The sequence below is a fragment of the Zophobas morio genome, unplaced genomic scaffold (assembly GCF_036711695.1).
Source record: "Zophobas morio isolate AGI-343-1 ecotype UQ-CSIRO unplaced genomic scaffold, CSIRO_AGI_Zmor_V1 ptg000010l, whole genome shotgun sequence".
NCBI lineage: Eukaryota > Metazoa > Arthropoda > Insecta > Coleoptera > Tenebrionidae > Zophobas > Zophobas morio.
In genome coordinates this window covers 5,275,191-5,295,863 of record NW_026972115.1, presented here as the reverse complement: position 1 = coordinate 5,295,863, position 20,673 = coordinate 5,275,191, and the positions used below count along the sequence as shown (strand labels likewise).

Genomic DNA, 20,673 nt, shown 5'->3' with positions numbered 1-20,673 from the left:
AAAAGTTTAAAAATCGAACGATTAAAAAGCGGAAAACTAAAAATCGAAAAACTGAAAAATGGAAAAAATGAAAATTTGGAAAATGAAAAATCGACAAATTAAAGCTAGAGAAACAAAAAACCGAAAAATTGCAAGAACGGAAAAGTGAATAATTAAAAACTGAGAAGTGGAAAATCGGGAAAATCTAAGAACTGAGAAATAGAAAAATTGAAAAATCAACAAATTAAAAATAATTTTTGGATTTTTTAACTTTTTGAATCACAAAATTAAAAATTTCAAAATGGTAAAATAAAAAAATCGAAAGAAAAACGAAAAAGCATAAGACAAAAACTTGGAAAACTTTTAAAATTGGAAAGGAAGAAAAAAATTGCGATTTGCAGTTTTTCAATTTTTCAGCAAAAAACTCAATTTATTAAAACTGATATTTTGAAAAATTGCAAAAAAAAGATTTTAGATTATTTTTTCTGATGGACTGCGCAAAATCTGTAATTTCAAATATCGAAAAATTGAGAATTCGAATAAATGAAAAATCGAAAAATTGTAAAATCCAAGAATTGGAAATCGAAAAATGTAAAAACCGAACGATTAAAAAGCGAAAAACTAAAAATCGAAAAACTGAAAAATGAAAAAATGAAAATTTGCAAAATTGAAAAATCGACAAATTAAAGCTAGAGACACAAAAAACCCAAAAATTCCAAGAACGGAAAATTGAATAATTAAAAACTGAGAAGTCGAAATCGAGAAAATCTAAAAATTGAAAAATCGAAAAATTGAAAAATCAACAAATTAAAAATCATTTTTGGATTTTTTTAACTTTTCGAATCAAAAAATTAAAAACTACAAAATTGTAAAACTAAAAAATCAAAAGAAAAACGAAAATGTATAAGACAAAAATTTTGAAAAATTGAAAATTCTAACAAATGGAAAATCGAAAAATTGTAAAATCCAAGAGTTGGAAATTGAAAAATTTAAAAATCGAATGATTAAAAAACGAAAAACTAAAAATCGAAAAACTGAATAATGAAAATTTGCAAAATTGAAAAATCGACAAACTAAAGCTAGAGATACAAAAAACCGAAAAATTCCAAGAACGGAAAATTGAATAATTAAAAACTGAGAAGTTGAAAATCGAGAAAATCTAACAATTGAAAAATCGAAAAATTGAAAAATCAACAAATTAAAAATCATTTTTGGATTTTTTTAACTTTTCGAATCAAAAAATTAAAAACTACAAAATTGTAAAACTAAAAAATCGGAAGAAAAACGAAAAAGTATACGACAAAAACTTTGAAAAATTGAGAATTCTAACAAATGGAAAATCGAAAAATTGTAAAATCCAAGAGTTGGAAATTGAAAAATTTAAAAATCGAATGATTAAAAAACGAAAAACTAATAAAAATCGAAAAACTGAAAAATGCAAATTTGCAAAATTGAAAAATCGACAAACTAAAGCTAGAGATACAAAAAACCGAAAAATTCCAAGAACGGAAAATTGAATAATTAAAAACTGAGAAGTCGAAAATCGAGAAAATCTAACAATTGAAAAATCGAAAAATTGAAAAATCAACAAATTAAAAATCATTTTTGGATTTTTTTAACTTTTCGAATCAAAAAATTAAAAACTACAAAATTGTAAAACTAAAAAATCTAAAGAAAAACGAAAATGTATAAGACAAAAATTTTGAAAAATCTGAAAATTGGAAATGAAGAAAAAATGAAAAAACGACAAATTTATTCGATTTATCAATTTTTAAAATTCCCAGATATTTCATTTTTCAATTTTTCGATCTTTACGATTCTGACAGTTCTATAATTTTTCAGTTTTATAGTTTTCGATTTTTAAGTTTCCCCATTTTTAGTTTTTCAGTGTTCAATTTTCCCTTTCCTTAGTTCTTCGATTTGTAATTTTCCTATATTACAATTTTTCGTTTTTTCAGTTTTTTGATTTTTCAATTTTTTCCAATTTTTATTTTTTCGATTTGCAGGTTTTCAATTTTTCAGCAAAAAAAAACAATTGATATTTTGAAAAATTGCAAAATGAAATTTTAGGTTATTTTTCCTGACAGACTGTATAAAATCTAGAATTTCAAATCTCGAAAAATTTAAAAAATCAACAAATTAAAAATCATTTTTGAATTTTTTAACTTTTCGAATCAAAAAATTAAAAACTTCAAAATTGTAAAATTAAAAAATCGGAAGAAAAACGAAAAAGTATACGACAAAAACTTTGAAAAATTAAGAATTCTAACAAATGGAAAATCGAAAAATTGTAAAATCCAAGAGTTGGAAATTGAAAAATTTAAAAATCGAAGATTAAAAAACGAAAAACTAAAAATCGAAAAACTGAAAAATGAAAAAATGAAAATTTGCAAAATTGAAAAATCGACAAATTAAAGCTAGAGATACAAAAAACCGAAAAATTCCAAGAGCGGAAAATTGAATAATTAAAAACTGAGAAGTCGAAAATCGAGAAAATCTAACAATTGAAAAATCGAAAAATCGAAAAATCAACAAATTAAAAATCATTTTTGGATGTTTTTAACTTTTCGAATCAAAAAATTAAAAACTACAAAATTGTAAAACTAAAAAATCAAAAGAAAAACGAAAATGTATAAGACAAAAATTTTGAAAAATCTGAAAATTGGAAATGAAGAAAACATTGAAAAAACGACAAATTTATTCGATTTATTAATTTTTATAATTTCTCGATATTTCATTTTTCAGTTTTTCGATCTTTACGATTCTGACAGTTCTATAATTTTTCAGTTTTATAGTTTTCGATTTTTAAGTTTCCCCATTTTTAGTTTTTCAGTGTTCAATTTTCCCTTTCCTTAGTTCTTCGATTTGTAATTTTCCTATTTTACAATTTTTCGTTTTTTCAGTTTTTTGATTTTTCAGTTTTTTCCAATTTTTATTTTTTCGATTTGCAGGTTTTCAATTTTTCAGCAAAAAAAAAAACAATTGATATTTTGAAAAATTGCAAAATGAACTTTTAGGTTATTTTTCCTGACAGACTGTATAAAATCTAGAATTTCAAATATCGAAAAATTGAGAAACCGAAAAATTGAAAAAATCAACAAATTAAAAATCATTTTTGGATTTTTTAACTTTTCGAATCAAAAAATTAAAAACTTCAAAATTGTAAAATTAAAAAATCGGAAGAAAAACGAAAAAGTATACGACAAAAACTTTGAAAAATTGAGAATTCTAACAAATGGAAAATCGAAAAATTGTAAAATCCAAGAGTTGGAAATTGAAAAATTTAAAAATCGAATGATTAAAAAACGAAAATCTAAAAATCGAAAAACTGAAAAATGCAAATTTGCAAAATTGAAAAATCGACAAACTAAAGCTAGAGATACAAAAAACCGAAAAATTCCAAGAACGGAAAATTGAATAATTAAAAACTGAGAAGTCGAAAATCGAGAAAATCTAACAATTGAAAAATCGAAAAATTGAAAAATCAACAAATTAAAAATCATTTTTGGATTTTTTTAACTTTTCGAATCAAAAAATTAAAAACTACAAAATTGTAAAACTAAAAAATCTAAAGAAAAACGAAAATGTATAAGACAAAAATTTTGAAAAATCTGAAAATTGGAAATGAAGAAAAAATGAAAAAACGACAAATTTATTCGATTTATCAATTTTTATAATTTCTCGATATTTCATTTTTCAGTTTTTCGATCTTTACGATTCTGACAGTTCTATAATTTTTCAGTTTTATAGTTTTCGATTTTTAAGTTTCCCCATTTTTAGTTTTTCAGTGTTCAATTTTCCCTTTCCTTAGTTCTTCGATTTGTAATTTTCCTATTTTACAATTTTTCGTTTTTTCAGTTTTTTGATTTTTCAGTTTTTTCCAATTTTTATTTTTTCGATTTGCAGGTTTTCAATTTTTCAGCAAAAAAAAAAACAATTGATATTTTGAAAAATTGCAAAATGAACTTTTAGGTTATTTTTCCTGACAGACTGTATAAAATCTAGAATTTCAAATATCGAAAAATTGAGAAACCGAAAAATTGAAAAAATCAACAAATTAAAAATCATTTTTGGATTTTTTAACTTTTCGAATCAAAAAATTAAAAAATTCAAAATTGTAAAATTAAAAAATCGGAAGAAAAACGAAAAAGTATACGACAAAAACTTTGAAAAATTGAGAATTCTAACAAATGGAAAATCGAAAAATTGTAAAATCCAAGAGTTGGAAATTGAAAAATTTAAAAATCGAATGATTAAAAAACGAAAAACTAAAAATCGAAAAACTGAAAAATGAAAAAATGAAAATTTGCAAAATTGAAAAATCGACAAATTAAAGCTAGAGATACAAAAAACCGAAAAATTCCAAGAACGGAAAATTGAATAATTAAAAACTGAGAAGTCGAAAATCGAGAAAATCTAACAATTGAAAAATCGAAAAATTGAAAAATCAACAAAATAAAAATCATTTTTGGATTTTTTTAACTTTTCGAATCAAAAAATTAAAAACTACAAAATTGTAAATATAAAAAATCAAAAGAAAAACGAAAATGTAGAAGACAATAATTTTGAAAAATCTGAAAATTGGAAATGAAGAAAAAATTGAAAAAACGACAAATTTATTCGATTTATTAATTTTTAAAATTTCCCGATATTTCATTTTTCAATTTTTCGATCTTTACGATTCTGACAGTTGTATAATTTTTCAATTTTATAGTTTTCGATTTTTAAGTTTCCCCATTTTTAGTTTTTCAGTGTTCAATTTTCCCTTTCCTTAGTTCTTCGATTTGTAATTTTCCTATTTTACAATTTTTCGTTTCTTCAGTTTTTTGATTTTTCAATTTTTTCCAATTTTTTATTTTTCGATTTGCAGTTTTTCAATTTTTCAGCGAAAAACTCAATTTATTAAAACTGATATTTTGAAAAATTGCAAAAAAAGATTTTAGATTATTTTTTCTGATGGACTGTGTAAAATCTATAATTTCAAATATCGAAAAATTGAGAATTCGAATAAACGAAAAATCGAAAAATTGTAAAATCCAAGAATTGGAAATCGAAAAATATAAAAACCGAACGATTAAAAAGCGAAAAACTAAAAATCGAAAAACTGAAAAATGGAAAAAATAAAAATTGGAAAATTCAAAAATCAACAAATTAAAAACCATTTTTGGATTTTTTAACTTTTCGAATCAAAAAATTAAAAAGTTCAAAATTGCAAAATTAAAAAATCAAAAGAAAAACGAAAAGTATAAGACAAAAATTTTGAAAATTCTGAAAATTGGAAATGAAGAAAAAATTGAAAAAACGACAAATTGAAAAATGAGAAACTCAAAAATCGAAGTGCGACATCGAAAAAACGAGTAATTGAGAAAAACACGAAAAAACGAAAAATTGCGATATCAAGAAATTGTGAAATCAAAGAAGGAAAAACGAAGCATTATTATATTATATATTCTTAGAGAGTATGTTATTTGCCAAACTCAGTCTTATCTTAGCAAGTAGTAACCCCGCCCACCCTCCCTCTATTTTCTTATAAGATATGTCATCTGCCAAAATCGTCTTATCGAATCGGAATTTTTTTAACACAAGGTTCTTGATAGGGAAGGGAACAATTTTCAAACAAACAGGGTCCGTTTAAGCGAGATATGATCCAAATCTGAAAAATTTGGCCACAGAATGACCACGGAAAAATTTAGTCGAAAATTAAACAGTTTCCGATCTGCTTGAAATTCGATTTCTAGACTAATTTTGCTCCATTGAGTCCGTTTCTAGCGTCAGTTGTTGAAAATTTTCACTATTTTAAACGAAATTTTTTTTAATTCGTACTCAAAAACCAAATTTTGAGTTTGACAGTCCATAACTTCGAAACCGGCTGAGATTCAGAGTTCAGGTTTTCATCATTCGTTTTTTTGAAGTTTTCTAGTCGCACTGAGTAATGTTCAGGCCGAAATTTTTGCCCGTTTATCCCATCAAACTTACGTTTTAATCTTCAATTCGAAAAACAAAAACCGCCTCAACCAGTAAACGCACTCCGCTCCGTCAAATCCCCGATTTGATGCGATCCTGGCACCTTTCCCACGACGAACCAACCGTCAAAATCGAAGGATCGAAGAACAGAATTGCGGTTTCGCCTCAGGTTAGCAACCTTAAATTTAATTACCGACGACAAAACGGTGCAGGATTAAAAGATTAAACAGCACGTCTCGTTGGCATTCCGTCGCTTATCTAATTACCCATCTTTTTTATTCAAACACCCATCGTTTTGCGCGAAATTACTATCTAGCGAAAAAGCGAACAAAGACGCTCTTGGATCGCCAGCCACCGTGTAATGCGACTTTTTTAAAAACCATTAAAACAATTTAGAGCACTGTTATTTTGATTTGACTTGCATTTCGCACTTCTGCTATGCCGTGATGTAAGTGCGATTTTTTCTCGCCGCTGGAATTCAAACTGGTGCCGTTTTTAATGGACGTTTTGTGGGAGATTATTGCTTCTTTTATGGTAATTTAAAGGCGATTTGCGGAGTTTTTCGGCGTTCTCGAAACGCGATCGATTCCGAGGATAAATGGTAGCGCGTCTGGTTAACAGTTTAATTTGGTGGGTAGCATGGTCTGATAACTGGCGAAAATTCCCATGACCCAGTGGGATTATTACCATCACATCGTTAAAAAGTGTGTGTGTCGTACCTGCCGAGTACACCAGTCCCGTGAAGGTTCCGTTGAATCCGATCCTGATTTTCATGTAGTCGTCCTGGCACTCCGCCTCGATATCTGCAAAGAAAAACCACGTCATCGCCAAAGTAGGCCAGGAGTCCTTATCGCAGGATCGCCGACGGTCACTTTCCCGCCAAGCTGACCGGAACACTTACGCAAACTTAACACCGGAAACACTTTCCGTATCGAGATTAAGTATCGGCGAAAACTTACGTTGGACCCGCGTGGTGTTGAACCGGAATCTCCTGTACTCGCGGTCCCAGCTCTCCACGGGGTGGTGCCAGTCGACGTCGTCGGGGGCGGACGGGAGGTCGCGGGTCCTCAGGTTCGGTAAGGGGACGTAGCCCGAGGTGTCCCCAATAAATACCACCTAAAAATGATTGTTTTTTTCAATGTCGAGCTGAGATAAGTGACAGTGGCACACAAAGCCACAAACCTAGCTCGTGAACATCCCACTGACATAGAAGACATGGGCTCTTTGAGCGATTATGGTCGAAATAGAGCAAAACGGGCGATTTGCATATTACGTTACACGCGTGCGAGATTTCGATGCAGGGGCAGAGGTTTTTCTGTATTAGCCAAAATGATTACCACATCACTTTCTATGCACACAATGGAGGATCTACATCGAAACCTATGTACTCAATTGACATTGCTCAAGAGTTCCTTTATGAGGGATAATAAGTATGTTTCATTTTTGACAGATCGGATACATCTCTGAATTGTAAGGAGGCGTTCAAGGAGCGGGTAAAGGCTGTAGTGAGGTTTTGCCAAAAAGCGAGTCGTAGTTGGAAGCATTTTAACGTTTTTTTTTTAATATGAATTTGATTTTTTTTTAATATCGACCTATTTCAAAATTTTCGAAATTTTGACGTGCTCGTTAGAAGTAAATTTTTAGCTTCATACGTTGGCACAGTTATTTTTTTGCCATCTTAAAATTTTGGTTTACTTTTAGATTAATTCTACTTAATATCTTGAAATTTTAATTATAGTGTGCAAATTTGAATTCAATCAGGTGAAAGTTTCGATTTTTTCAAAAATTTAAATACCTGGAAATTCACTATTTTGAAATTTTGATCCACGTACTTTATTGAAATTTCGGAAAAACGAATTGAAATTTTATTTTTCATAATCTTTATTTATGACGATAGTTCAAAGTTCCCATTTACTAGTTCTAGCTTTTTTTGGTACCTATTTTTGTATGTTCTTTCAACACTTCGTTGAATTTAGATTTGGTTCTACAATTAAGTATTTCAAAATTTCTATTTGGTTAAATTGATACTGAAAGCTTTTATTTCGAAATTTGTATTATTTTTACGTAATTTCTTGTCATTATTTCAAAAATTTGATTTATTACCTCCAAATTTCATAATAATGAACTTCAAATCTCAAATTTCTTGGAATTTCACTAGACGGAAAATTTGTTTTGGGACATTTTGTGCAATCTTTTGAAGTTTTCAGTTGCTTCCCAAAATTTTGACTAGCTAAAATTTCGATTCACTTACTTAAAAATGTAAGCCCGGCCACCCGCCCTATCTCAATTGTTATGATTTTTCTATTCGCTGTGAACCAAGGGGGCGGAGCTTAACAGCAAAATACTTATTTCTTTACAAGGAATTAAAAACATGTTTTTGAGTATCGCGTTGTTCAAAGAATACCACGTACGTTAAGAAAAAAGGCAAAATATTAAACCCGCCCACCCACCCCGTCTCAATTGTGATGATTTTTTTATTCTTACAAATGAAAACACGTTTCAAATGGTAAATTTGTATAGCAAAATATCGATTTTGAAATTAGGCAACGCCCCTCGGTCTGACAACGAATGAAAAATTCATCACAATTGAGATAGGGCGGGTGGGCGGGCTTATATTTTGCCTTTTTTTTTCTTAATATATATAGCCACCTTGTCATTACAAGAAACTTAAAACATGGTTAAAATGGTTTGTGTAAAAAAATATGGGTTTCGCAATTATGGGGCGGAGCCTAATTGCAAAATCCATATTTCCTTATACAAATTTTCTATTTTAAAAATGTTTTAAGTTTCATGTTGTGAAAAAGATATTAAAAGAAAAAGGGAAAATGTAAGCCCGCCCACCCGCCCTATCTCAATTGTAATAATTTTTCTTTATTCGCTGTGAACCAAGGGGGCGGAGCTTAACTGCAAAATACTTATTTCTTTACAAGAAAAACCTGTTTTTGAGTATCGTGTTGTTCAAAGAATACTATGTACATTAAGAAAAAAAGGCAAAATGTATACCCCGCCCACCCACCTCTCTCAATTGTGATGATTTTTTTAATCTTACAAACTTAAAACACGTTTAAAATGGTAAATTTGTATAGGAAAACATCGATTTTACAATTACGCTACGCCCCTCGGTCTGACAACGAATGAAAAGTTCATCAGAAATGAGAGAGGGCGGGTGGGCGGGGCTTATATTTTGCTTTTTTTTTCTTAATTTAAAATATGGTTAAAATGGTTTGGCAAGGAAATGTGGGTGTTGGAATTATGGGACGGAGCCTAATTGCTAAATCGATATTTCCTAATACAAATTTTGCCTTTAAAAAATGTTTTAAGTTTCTTGTTGTAAAAAAAGTCTACACATATTAAACGAAAAGGCAAAATGTAAGCCCGCCCACCCGCCCTATCTCAATTGTTATAATTTTTTTTATTCGCTGTGAACCAAGGGGGCGGAGCTTAACTGCAAAACACTTATTTCTGTACAAGAAATTAAAAACATGTTTTTGAGTATCGTGTTGTTCAAAGGATACCATGTACGTTAAGAAAAAAGGCAAAATATTAATCCCGCCCACCCACCCCGTCTCAATTGTTATGATTTTTTTTATTCGCTGTGAACCAAGGGGGCGGAGCTTAACTGCAAAATAGTTATTTCTTTACAATAAAATTAAAAACATGTTTTTGAGTATCGTGTTGTTCCAAAAATACCAAGTATGTTAAGAAAAAAAGGGAAAAAAATGAAAATTGGAAATGAAAAAAAATTTTAAAAAACGACAGATTTATTAGTTTTATCAATTTTTATGATTTCTCGATATTTCATTTTTCAATTTTTCGATCTTCCGATGGTTTTAGACTTCACGATTCTGACAGTTCTATAATTTTTCAATTTTACTGTTTTCGATTTTTAGGTTTCCCCATTTTTAGTTTTTGAAAGTTCAGTTTTTCTTTTCCTTGGTTCTTCGATTTGTAATTTTCCTATTTTACAATTTTTCGTTTTTTCAGTTTTTTTATTTTTCAATTTTTTATTTTTTGATTTTTTCGATTTGCAGTTTTTCAGCAAAAAAAAAAACAATTTATTAAAATTAATATTTTGAAAAATTGCAAAACTAGATTTTAGATTGTTTTTCCTGATAGACTGTATAAAATCTATAATTTCAAATATCGAAAAATTGAAAATTCGAATAAATGAAAATCCAAGAACTGGAAATCGAAAAATTTAAAAATCGACAGATTACAAAGCGAAAAACTAAAATCGAAAAACTGAAAAATGAAAAAATGAAAATTTGGAAAATTGAAAAATCGACAAATTAAAGCCAGAGAAACAAAAAACCGAAAAATTGCAAGAACGGAAAATTGAATAATTAAAAACTGAAAAGTCAAAAATCGAGGAAATCTAAGAACTGAGAAATCGAAAAATTGAAAAATCAACAAATTAAAAGTCATTCATGGATTTTTTAACTTTTCGAATCAAAAAATTTAAAACTACAAAATTGTAAACTTAAAAAATCAAAAGAAAAACGAAAAAGCATAAGACAAAAATTTTTAAAAATTTGAAAGTTGGAAACGAAAAAATTTAAAAAACGACAAATTTATTCGATTTATCAATTTTTATGATTTCTCGATATTTTATATTGTTAATTTTTCGATCTTCCGATGGTTTTAGACTTTAGGATTCTCACAGTTCTATAATTTTTCAATTTTATAGTTTTCGATTTTTAAGTTTCCCCATTTTTAGTTTTTCAATGTTCAATTTTCCCTTTCCTTAGTTCTTCGATTTGTAATTTTCCTATTTTATAATTTTTCGTTTTTTCAGTTTTTTTATTTTTCAATTTTTTATTTTTCGATTTTTTCGATTTGCAGTTTTTCAGCAAAAAAAAACAATTTGTTAAAATTAATATTTTGAAAAATTGCAACACTAGATTTTAGATTGTTTTTCCTGATAGACTGTATAAAATCTATAATTTCAAATATCGAAAAATTGAAAATTCGAATAAATGAAAATCCAAGAACTGGAAATCGAAAAATTTAAAAATCGACAGATTACAAAGCGAAAAACTAAAATCGAAAAACTGAAAAATGAAAAAATGAAAATTTGGAAAATTGAAAAATCGACAAATTAAAGCCAGAGAAACAAAAAATCGAAAAATTGCAATAACGGAAAATTGAATAATTAAAAACTGAAAAGTCAAAAATCGAGGAAATCTAAGAACTGAGAAATCGAAAAATTGAAAAATCAACAAATTAAAAATCATTTTTGGATTTTTTAACTTTTCGAATCAAAAAATTTAAAACTACAAAATTGTAAAATTAAAAAATCAAAAGAAAAACGAAAAAGCATAAGACAAAAATTTTGAAAAATTTGAAAGTTGGAAATGAAGAAAAAATTGAAAAAACGACGAATTTATTCGATTTATCAATTTTTATGATTTCTCGATATTTCATTTTTCAATTTTTCGATCTTCCGATGGTTTTAGACTTTAGGATTCTGACAGTTCTATAATTTTTCAATTTTATAGTTTTCGATTTTTAAGTTTCCCCATTTTTAGTTTTTCAATGTTCAATTTTCCCTTTCCTTAGTTCTTCGATTTGTAATTTTCCTATTTTACAATTTTTCGTTTTTTCAGTTTTTTTATTTTTCAATTTTTTCCAATTTTTCAGCAAAAAAAAAACAATTTATTAAAACTGATATTTTAAAAAATTGCAAAAAAGAGATTTTAGATTATTTTTTCTGATGGACTGTATAAAATCTATAATTTCAAATATCGAAAAATTCAAAATTCGAATAAATAAAAAATCGAAAAATTGTAAAATCCGAGAATTGGAAAACGAAAAATTTAAAAATCGAACGATTGAAAAGCGAAAAACAACATGTTTTTGAGTTTCGTGTTGTTCAAAAAATACTATGTACATTAAGAAAAAAAGTCAGAAAAATCTACACAGCATTTTTTTAATTATAGTTTCTTCAGAAGGAAAATTAGTTTTGGAATATTTCGTGCTATTTTTTTAAGTTTTCAGTTCATTCCTAAAATTTTGACTCTCTAAAATTTCGATTTAATTATTTAAAAATTTTAACAACGGCTATTCAAAAATTTTTATTTCGTTAACTCAAAATAGGTAGATAATTATTGCCTCAGAATTTTTATTTATTAGGAAGCTTCAAACTTTTGATTTACAAGTTTGAACTTTCGACTTTTTTTTAGTTTTTTTTTTGTGTTTCTTCAACACTAACAAATTAAGATTTCGTTCTACAATTTCGAAATTTCGACTTCGTTAAATTGAAACTAAATTTTTTCATTTCTTTTATTCAAAATTTTGTTTTAGTTTGACGCAATTTCTTGATATTATTTAGAAATTTTCATTTATTACCTCGAAATTTCTATATAATAATTAATCCCAAGTTTCAAATTACTATGTTGAAATTTGAAATAATTTTTAAATTATTTAGGTAAAAATTGTGATTTACTTTTCGACTACTCAGCATTTTTTTAAATTCGAGTTTCATCAGATGGAAAATTTGTTTGTGGATAATTCGTTTTGTTGTTTTGAAGTTTTAAGTTGATTTTTAAAATTTTGACTGGCTTAAATTTCGATTTAATTATTTAAAAATTTTGACAATGGCTGTTCAAAAGTTTCGATTTCGTTGACTCGAAATAGGTAGATAATTAATGTCTCAGAATTTGTATTCATTACGAAGCTTCAAACTTTTGATTTTCAAGTTAGAACTTTCGACTTTTTTTTTAGTTTTTTTTGTGTTTCTTCAACACTAACAAATTAAGATTTCGTTCTACAATTTCGAAATTTCCACTCCGTTAAATTGAAACTAAATTTTTTCATTTCTTTTATTCAAAATTTTGATTTAGTTTGACGCAATTTCTTGGTATTATTTAGAAATTTTCATTTATTACCTCGAAATTTCAATATAATAAGTAATCCAAAGTTTTAAATTACTATGTTTAAATATGAAATAATTTTTAAATTATTTAGGTATAAATTTTGATTTGCTTTTTCGAAATTCCGTCTTGATGTCTCGAATTTTCAAGTCGTACAACAATAAAGTTTCTGTGTGATTATGTTATAACTATATATCTACTCAGCATTTTTTTAAATTCGAGTTTCATCAGATGGAAAATTTGTTTTTGGATATTTCGTTTTGTTGTTTTGAAGTTTTAGTTGATTTTTAAAACTTTGACTCACTTAAATTTCGATTTAATTATTTAAAAATTTTGACAATGGCTGTTCAAAAGTTTCGATTTCGTTAACTCGAAACAGGTAGATAATTAATGTCTCAGAATTTTTATTAATTACGCAGCTTCAAATTTTTGATTACAAGTTTGAATTTTCGTCTTTTTTTTTGTGTTTCTTCAACACTAATAAATTAAGATTTTGTTCTACAATTTTGAAATTTCGACTTCGTTAAATTGAAACTAAATTTTTTCATTTCTTTTATTCGAAATTTTGATTTAGTTTGACGCAATTTCTTGGTACTACTTAAAAATTTTCATTTATTACCTCAAAATTTCAATATAATAATTAATCCCAAGTTTTAAATTACTTGTGTTGAAATTTGAAATAATTTTTAAATTAATTAGGTAAAAATTTTGATTTGCTTTTTCGAAATTCCGTCTTGATGTCTCGAATTTTCAAGTCGTACAACAATAAAGTTTCTATGTGATTATGCTATAACTATATATCTACTGAGCATTTTTTTAAATTCGAGTTTCATCAGATGGAAAATTTGTTTTTGGATATTTCGTTTTGTTGTTTTGAAGTTTCAGTTAATTTTTAAAATTTTGACTCGCTTAAATTTCGATTTAATTATTTAAAAATTTTGACAACGGCTGTTCAAAAGTTTCGATTTCGTTGACTCGAAATAGGTAGATAATTAATGTCTCAGAATTTGTATTCATTACGAAGCTTCAAACTTTTGATTTTCAAGTTTGAACTTTCGACTTTTTTTTAGTTTTTTTTTGTGTTTCTTCAACACTAACAAATTAAGATTTCGTTCTACAATTTCGAAATTTCGACTTCGTTAAATTGAAACTAAATTTTTTTCATTTCTTTTATTCAAAATTTTGATTTAGTTTGACGCAATTTCTTGATATTATTTAGAAATTTTCATTTATTACCTCGAAATTTCAATATAATAAATAATCCCAAGTTTTAAATTACTTGTGTTAAAATTTGAAATAATTTTTAAACTAATTAGGTAAAAATTGTGATTTACTTTTTCGAAATTCCGTCTTGAAGTCTCGAATTTTCAAGTCGTACAACAATAAAGTTTCTATGTGATTATGTTATAACTATATATCTACTCAGCATTTTTTTAAATTCGAGTTTCATCAGATGGAAAATTTGTATTTGGATATTTCGTTTTGTTGTTTTGAAGTTTTAGTTGATTTTTAAAATTTTGACTCGCTTAAATTTCGATTTAATTATTTAAAAATTTTGACAATGGCTGTTCAAAAGTTTCGATTTCGTTAACTCGAAATAGGTAGATAATTAATGTCTCAGAATTTTTATTCATTACGAAGCTTCAAACTTTTGATTTTCAAGTTTGAACTTTCGACTTTTTTTTTAGTTTTTTTTTGTGTTTCTTCAACACTAACAAATTAAGATTTCGTTCTACAATTTCGAAATTTCGACTTCGTTAAATTGAAACTAAATTTTTTCATTTCTTTTATTCGAAATTTTGATTTAGTTTGACGCAATTTCGTGGTAGTACTTAGAAATTTTCATATATTACCTCGAATTTTCTATATCATAAATAATCCCAAGTTTTAAATTACTTGTGTTGAAATTTGAAATAATTTTTAAATTAATTAGGTAAAAATTGTGATTTACTTTTTCGAAATTCCGTCTTGAAGTCTCGAATTTTCAAGTCGTACAACAATAAAGTTTCTATGTGATTATGTTAGAACTATATATCTACTCAGCATTTTTTTAAATTCGAGTTTCATCAGATGGAAAATTTGTTTGTGGATATTTCGTTTTGTTGTTTTGAAGTTTTAGTTGATTTTAAAAATTTTGACTCGCTTAATTTCGATTTAATTGTTTAAAAATTTTGACAATGGCTGTTCAAAAGTTTCGATTTCGTTAACTCGAAATAGGTAGATAATTAAAGTCTCAGAATTTTTATTCATTACGAAGCTTCAAACTTTTGATAACAACTTTGAACTTTCGACTTTTTTTTTAGTTTTTTTTTTGTGTTTCTTCAACACTAACAAATTAAGATTTCGTTCTACAATTTCGAAATTTCGACTTCGTTAAATTGAAACTAAATTTTTTCATTTCTTTTATTCAAAATTTTGATTTAGTTTGACGCAATTTCTTGGTACTACTTAGAAATTTTCATTTATTACCTCGAAATTTCTATATAATAATTAATCCCAAGTTTCCAATTACTATGTTGAAATTTGAAATAATTTTTAAATTATTTAGGTAAAAATTTTGATTTGCTTTTTCGAAATTATGTCTTGAAGTCTCGAATTTTCAAGTCGTACAACAATAAAGTTTCTATGTGATTATGTTATAACTATATATCTACTCAGCATTTTTTTAAATTCGAGTTTCATCAGATGGAAAATTTGTTTTTGGATATTTCGTTTTGTTGTTTTGAAGTTTTAGTTGATTTTTAAAATTTTGACTCGCTTAAATTTCGATTTAATTATTTAAAAATTTTGACGACGGCTATTTAAAAGTTTTGATTTCATTAACCCAAAATAGGTAGATAATTATTATCTCAGAATTTTTATTTATTACGAAGCTTCAAACTTTTGATTTTCAAGTTTGAACTTTCGACTTTTTTTTAGTTTTTTTTTTGTGTTTCTTCAACACTAACAAATTAAGATTTCGTTCTACAATTTCGAAATTTCGACTTCGTTAAATTGAAACTAAATTTTTTCATTCCTTTTATTCAAAATTTTGATTTAGTTTGACGCAATTTCTTGGTTTTATTTAGAAATTTTCATTTATTACTTCGAAATTTCAATATAATAATTAATCCCAAGTTTCAAATTACTTTTGTTGAAATTTGAAATAATTTTTAAATTAATTAGGTAAAAATTTTGATTTACTTTTTCGAAATTCCGTCTTGATGTCTCGAATTTTCAAGTCGTACAACAATAAAGTTTCTATGTGATTATGTTATAACTATATATTTACTCAGCATTTTTTTAAATTCGAGTTTCATCAGATGGAAAATTTGTTTTTGGATATTTCGTTTTGTTGTTTTGAAGTTTTAGTTGATTTTAAAAATTTTGACTCGCTTAATTTCGATTTAATTGTTTAAAAATTTTGACAATGGCTGTTCAAAAGTTTCGATTTCGTTAACTCGAAATAGGTAGATAATTAAAGTCTCAGAATTTTTATTCATTACGAAGCTTCAAACTTTTGATTACAACTTTGAACTTTCGACTTTTTTTTAGTTTTTTTTTGTGTTTCTTCAACACTAACAAATTAAGATTTCGTTCTACAATTTCGAAATTTCGACTTCGTTAAATTGAAACTAATTTTTTTCATTTCTTTTATTCAAAATTTTGATTTAGTTTGACGCAATTTCTTGGTACTACTTAGAAATTTTCATTTATTACCTCGAAATTTCAATATAATAAATAATCCCAAGTTTTAAATTACTTGTGTTGAAATTTGAAATAATTTTTAAATTAATTAGGTAAAAATTTTGGTTCATTTTTTCAAAATTCCGTCTTACTTTCTCGAAATTTTGACCTAATGTGTCTTGAAGTTTTGAGTTGACATTTGTTGTTCTAAAATTTTGGTTCTGATAACTTTTGCTTTAATTTTTCTTTACTATTGTGTTCTTTCAAGACTTTAGTAAATTGACATTTTGAATTTTTTTTCCAAATTTTTGACTTTTTTTTTTGGACTTTTATGACTAAATCTTTCGATCCTTACCGCTTCATGGTCACTAGCGTCTCTCGTCAACGCCTCCCTCGTATGATTCGCATCCGGATCCACCAAGGCGGCACTCTGCGGCACCCCCAGCGACTCATTCTTCGCCTGCTCCACACTAGTACTAGTACTAACACTATACGACACCTCCGTGGTCTCATCGCAGCTGCAACACTACAAAACTCCCCCATTAACCCCAATCAAGCCTGCCAACCAACTCACCGTCAACACCCCCAGACAGATCCCCAGCACGAAGACGGGCCGCCACCTGGACCAAACAAAAGTGAAATTAGGTGAAATCGAACAACTGTAACCCGCAAGGGTCTCGCTAGCCTAACAGTACATAATTCAATTTTCGGTATCCTGGGCACGCTAAACGACCAATTATCTTTTTGCTGGTGTTAATGCAGGCTCGGTCCTAGCTGGATGTGTGACAGTCAAGCGAGAAGCCGTAACGGCTCTCAGTTCCGTGCGGTGGCTTCACACCGCGTAGTATACGCGGTTTTCGCAAAAAAATTGCAGCACTGGGATAACATTAAATGGCCACGCCGTAGTGACCTTGAAACTACCGTTTTAATGTCTGTTTTGTGGCGTTTTTTGCGCGGTAATTATTAGGCCGCTTCCTAGGTTTATTACTATTATTATTGTCATATTGTCTGACATTTATATATATTTATATAAATTACATGGTTTACCAGATCACTTTTTTTTTTTTTCATTTAATCAGAAGTTGCTCCAGATATGTCGTTTTTTTTACAACAATAATTAAAACCGCAGCCACTTCTCGAACGACGCCAGATGTTGCCAACACAAAGATCAAGATCAAACCGTCCTCGACCGGAAGCTCGCATTGATTTTGATCTGGCGTATCTGGGAAAAATCGTCGCTTTCAACGCAAGCCCCAGCAATTTGCTCCGATAAAGCTTTCGTTTAGCGTTTAATTAATTTATTTATTCCCATTTACGACACGAATTAGCCGTCAGTCAGAGCACGTCGACTCTCGCTTCCAGCATTTTGTAATTTAGTTTCTTTAAATAAGTCCTTGGCGGGTCGATTGCGCGAAATAGTACACAACGCTCTATTTCAAGGTCGGTTTTAATTAATTTTTGTGGATGGCTTCGTGGAATCGCGGTATCGATTTGGGAAAAAAACGCCGTATGAATGAGGTTGCGGGAAGCGTTTAGTAAAAAATGCGCGACAAAAAAAAGTGGTTGGTAATGAAATCGATTTGCCTCCTGTGAGGATTGAACTCACGACCCCTGGTTTACAAGACCAGTGCTCTGCCACTGAGCTAAAGAGGCTACGATTGTTTGGGCGGCGTGAAATGGGTGATATGGTGCAAGTAGTATACCGTGCGATTTGGAGTCGATTGGGGGGATAAATGGCACTTAGACTCACGTGAAATCGTGGCAGAGGGAGTTTTCGCGTTTGGGTTGGTAGAAATGTAGTGGAATGTAATGAAATGTAGTCAAAGTACAATTATTATATACAATTATTATTTCATAGAAATCGTAGAACGTAAATTTGATAATATTTTTTTTAAACTGTTCTGTGCAGTGGCGGAGAGGTTCGAAAGTACTTTTATAGTTAGAGTACTTGTGGATAGAGGGCGCTAAAGGGTTGTACTCCCGCGTACCTCACGCTCCTTCGCTAATAACTAGCTTGTGAACTGTGGAGTCATCAAGATCATACTTCACAGGATCATTTCTGTAGTATATCTTCACATACTCCACATTCACATGTGGAGTTGACGCAACCACGATGACGAGTGACAGTTTCGTGTCCTGAGCGTGAGGCAGATCCGTATTCAGTTTCTGAGACTGGATTCAGATCATCGATGATCGTTCAGCACAGGCTTTGCTTGTGTGACGGACATGGAACAGTCTGAGTGGTCTTTTTTTTAATTTCAAACACAAGAATTTCGAGAAGTGATTATATACTCTGATCTCTGATGAACTACTTCTGAATTGAATTGTTCTGTAGTTTTCCTGATTTTTAGATCAGTTTTTCGAAAAATTTGTAAGAATTTTATATATTTTTGAACTTATTAAATTTTTAAAAATTCAGATTCTCTTCAGAAAAGACCAGAAAAATCAAGAAATTTAGAAAATTCTAACATTTCGTTATCTGTGAAGTAAAAGCACTTTCATTTTTTTTTCAATGTACGAAAAAAAAAATTATGCATATTTTAAAAATCCGGGTTTTTTTATTTATTACCAAATCAAAATTTTTAAGTTTTTTTTCCAAATTTGTACAGACATAACAAAATATCACTTTAAAACGCAACACAATAAAGAGTAATAGAAAAATAATTTTTAGAACCATAATTAATCAGTTAAAAATAGTAAAATAATTTAAAAAATATATACAAGAGACTCATAGTTACGACATAATTCATGTAATCAAAATTGATTTTTTTTCGAAAACGTTTAGAGACCAATATTCTTTTTTAAAATATACAACAGGGTGTCACTAAACCCGCGTTCCTAGATATCTCATTATTTATTAGCAATAGAAAAAAAAATTTTGAAGATTTGCTCAGTTTTTTTGCTTTTTGTGTAACACGATTAGTTAAGAACATAAGGTAATTTCTCGTAGAAAAATAAGGATTTTACAATTAAGCTCCGCCCCTCGGCTTAAAACGAATAAAAAAATCATCAGAATTGAGATTGGGCGGGTGGGCGGGGCTTATATTTTGTCTTTTTTCTTTTCAACACTTCTTTTCACAACAAGAAACTTAGAACATGGTAAAGATGGTACATTTTTGCAAAGAAATATGGATTTTGCAATTATGGGACGGAGCCTTTGCAAAATCGATATTTCCTTAAACAAATTTTCAATTTTAAACAAGTTTTAAGTTTCATGTTGTGAAAAGAAGTCTACACATATTAAAACAGAAAGCCAAATGTAAGCCCGCCCACCCGCCCTGTCTCGATTGTGATGATTGTTTTTATTTGTGGTGAACCACGGGAGGCGGAGTTTGACTGCAAAATACTTATTTGTTTATAAGAAATTAAAAACATGTTTTTGAGTATTGTGTTGTACAAGGAATATTATGTATATTTAGAAAAAAACGAAAATATAAACCCCGCCCACCCACCCCATCTCAATTGTGATGATTTTTTTATTCTTAGAAACCTAAAACACGTTTAAATTGGTATCCTTTTGTAAGGAAATCTGGATTTTGCAATTAGGCCCCACCCCTAGGTCTGCCAACGAATGAAAACTTCATTACTTTTTAGATCAGGGCAGGAATGGGTAGGGCTTAATCTTGAGTTTTAATTTTTATCTTAATATATGTACATGGTGTTCTTTGAATAACACTGATACTCAAAAATATTTCTTACATGGTAATTTCTTGTAGAGAAAAAAATAAGAATTTTGCAGTTAAATTCCACTCTTTGACTCTCGAGGATTAAAAAAAAATCATCAAAATTGAGATAGGGTGGGTGGGCGGGGTATATATTTTGCCTTTCATCACATCTTTTCACAATAAGAAACTTAGAACATGGTTAAAATGGCCGACACATATTGACACAAAAAGGCAAAATGTAAGCCCGCCCACCCGCCCTATCTCAGTTCTGACGATTTTTTTTTATTCACCGTGAACCACGAGAGGCGGAGCTTAACTGCAAATTACTTATTTGTTTACAAGAAATTAAAAACATGTTTTTGAATATCGTGTTATCAAGAAATACTATGTATATTAAGAACAAAAACGCAAAATATATATCCCGCCCACCCACCCCATCTCAATTGTGATGATTTTTTTTATTCTTTTAGAAAAAAAAAAAGAATTTTGCATTTAAATTCCGCTCCTTTGGCTTTCGACGATTAAAA

General features: G+C 28.5%; 1 protein-coding gene and 2 non-coding genes across 3 annotated transcripts in view; 1 reads left to right on the top strand and 2 right to left on the bottom strand.

Annotated features, from left to right (window-relative positions):
• Positions 1 to 20,673, bottom strand: part of LOC135125999 (uncharacterized) — a 48,014-nt gene that overhangs the window by 4,959 nt on the left and 22,382 nt on the right. The window contains exons 2-5 of the mRNA XM_064051782.1: positions 17,056 to 17,101; positions 16,837 to 17,007; positions 6,903 to 7,059; positions 6,663 to 6,746 (exon numbers count right to left, since the gene is read on the bottom strand). Of these exons, the coding sequence (XP_063907852.1) occupies positions 6,663 to 6,746; positions 6,903 to 7,059; positions 16,837 to 17,007; positions 17,056 to 17,101 (458 nt within the window). The remainder of the gene's footprint in view (positions 1 to 6,662; positions 6,747 to 6,902; positions 7,060 to 16,836; positions 17,008 to 17,055; positions 17,102 to 20,673) is intronic.
• Positions 18,063 to 18,134, bottom strand: Trnat-ugu (transfer RNA threonine (anticodon UGU)). The gene has a single exon. It is a non-coding gene; the product is annotated as a tRNA-Thr (tRNA).
• On the top strand, positions 18,516 to 18,726 carry LOC135126454 (small nucleolar RNA U3). Its single transcript, XR_010280039.1, has one exon. It is a non-coding gene; the product is annotated as a small nucleolar RNA U3 (small nucleolar RNA).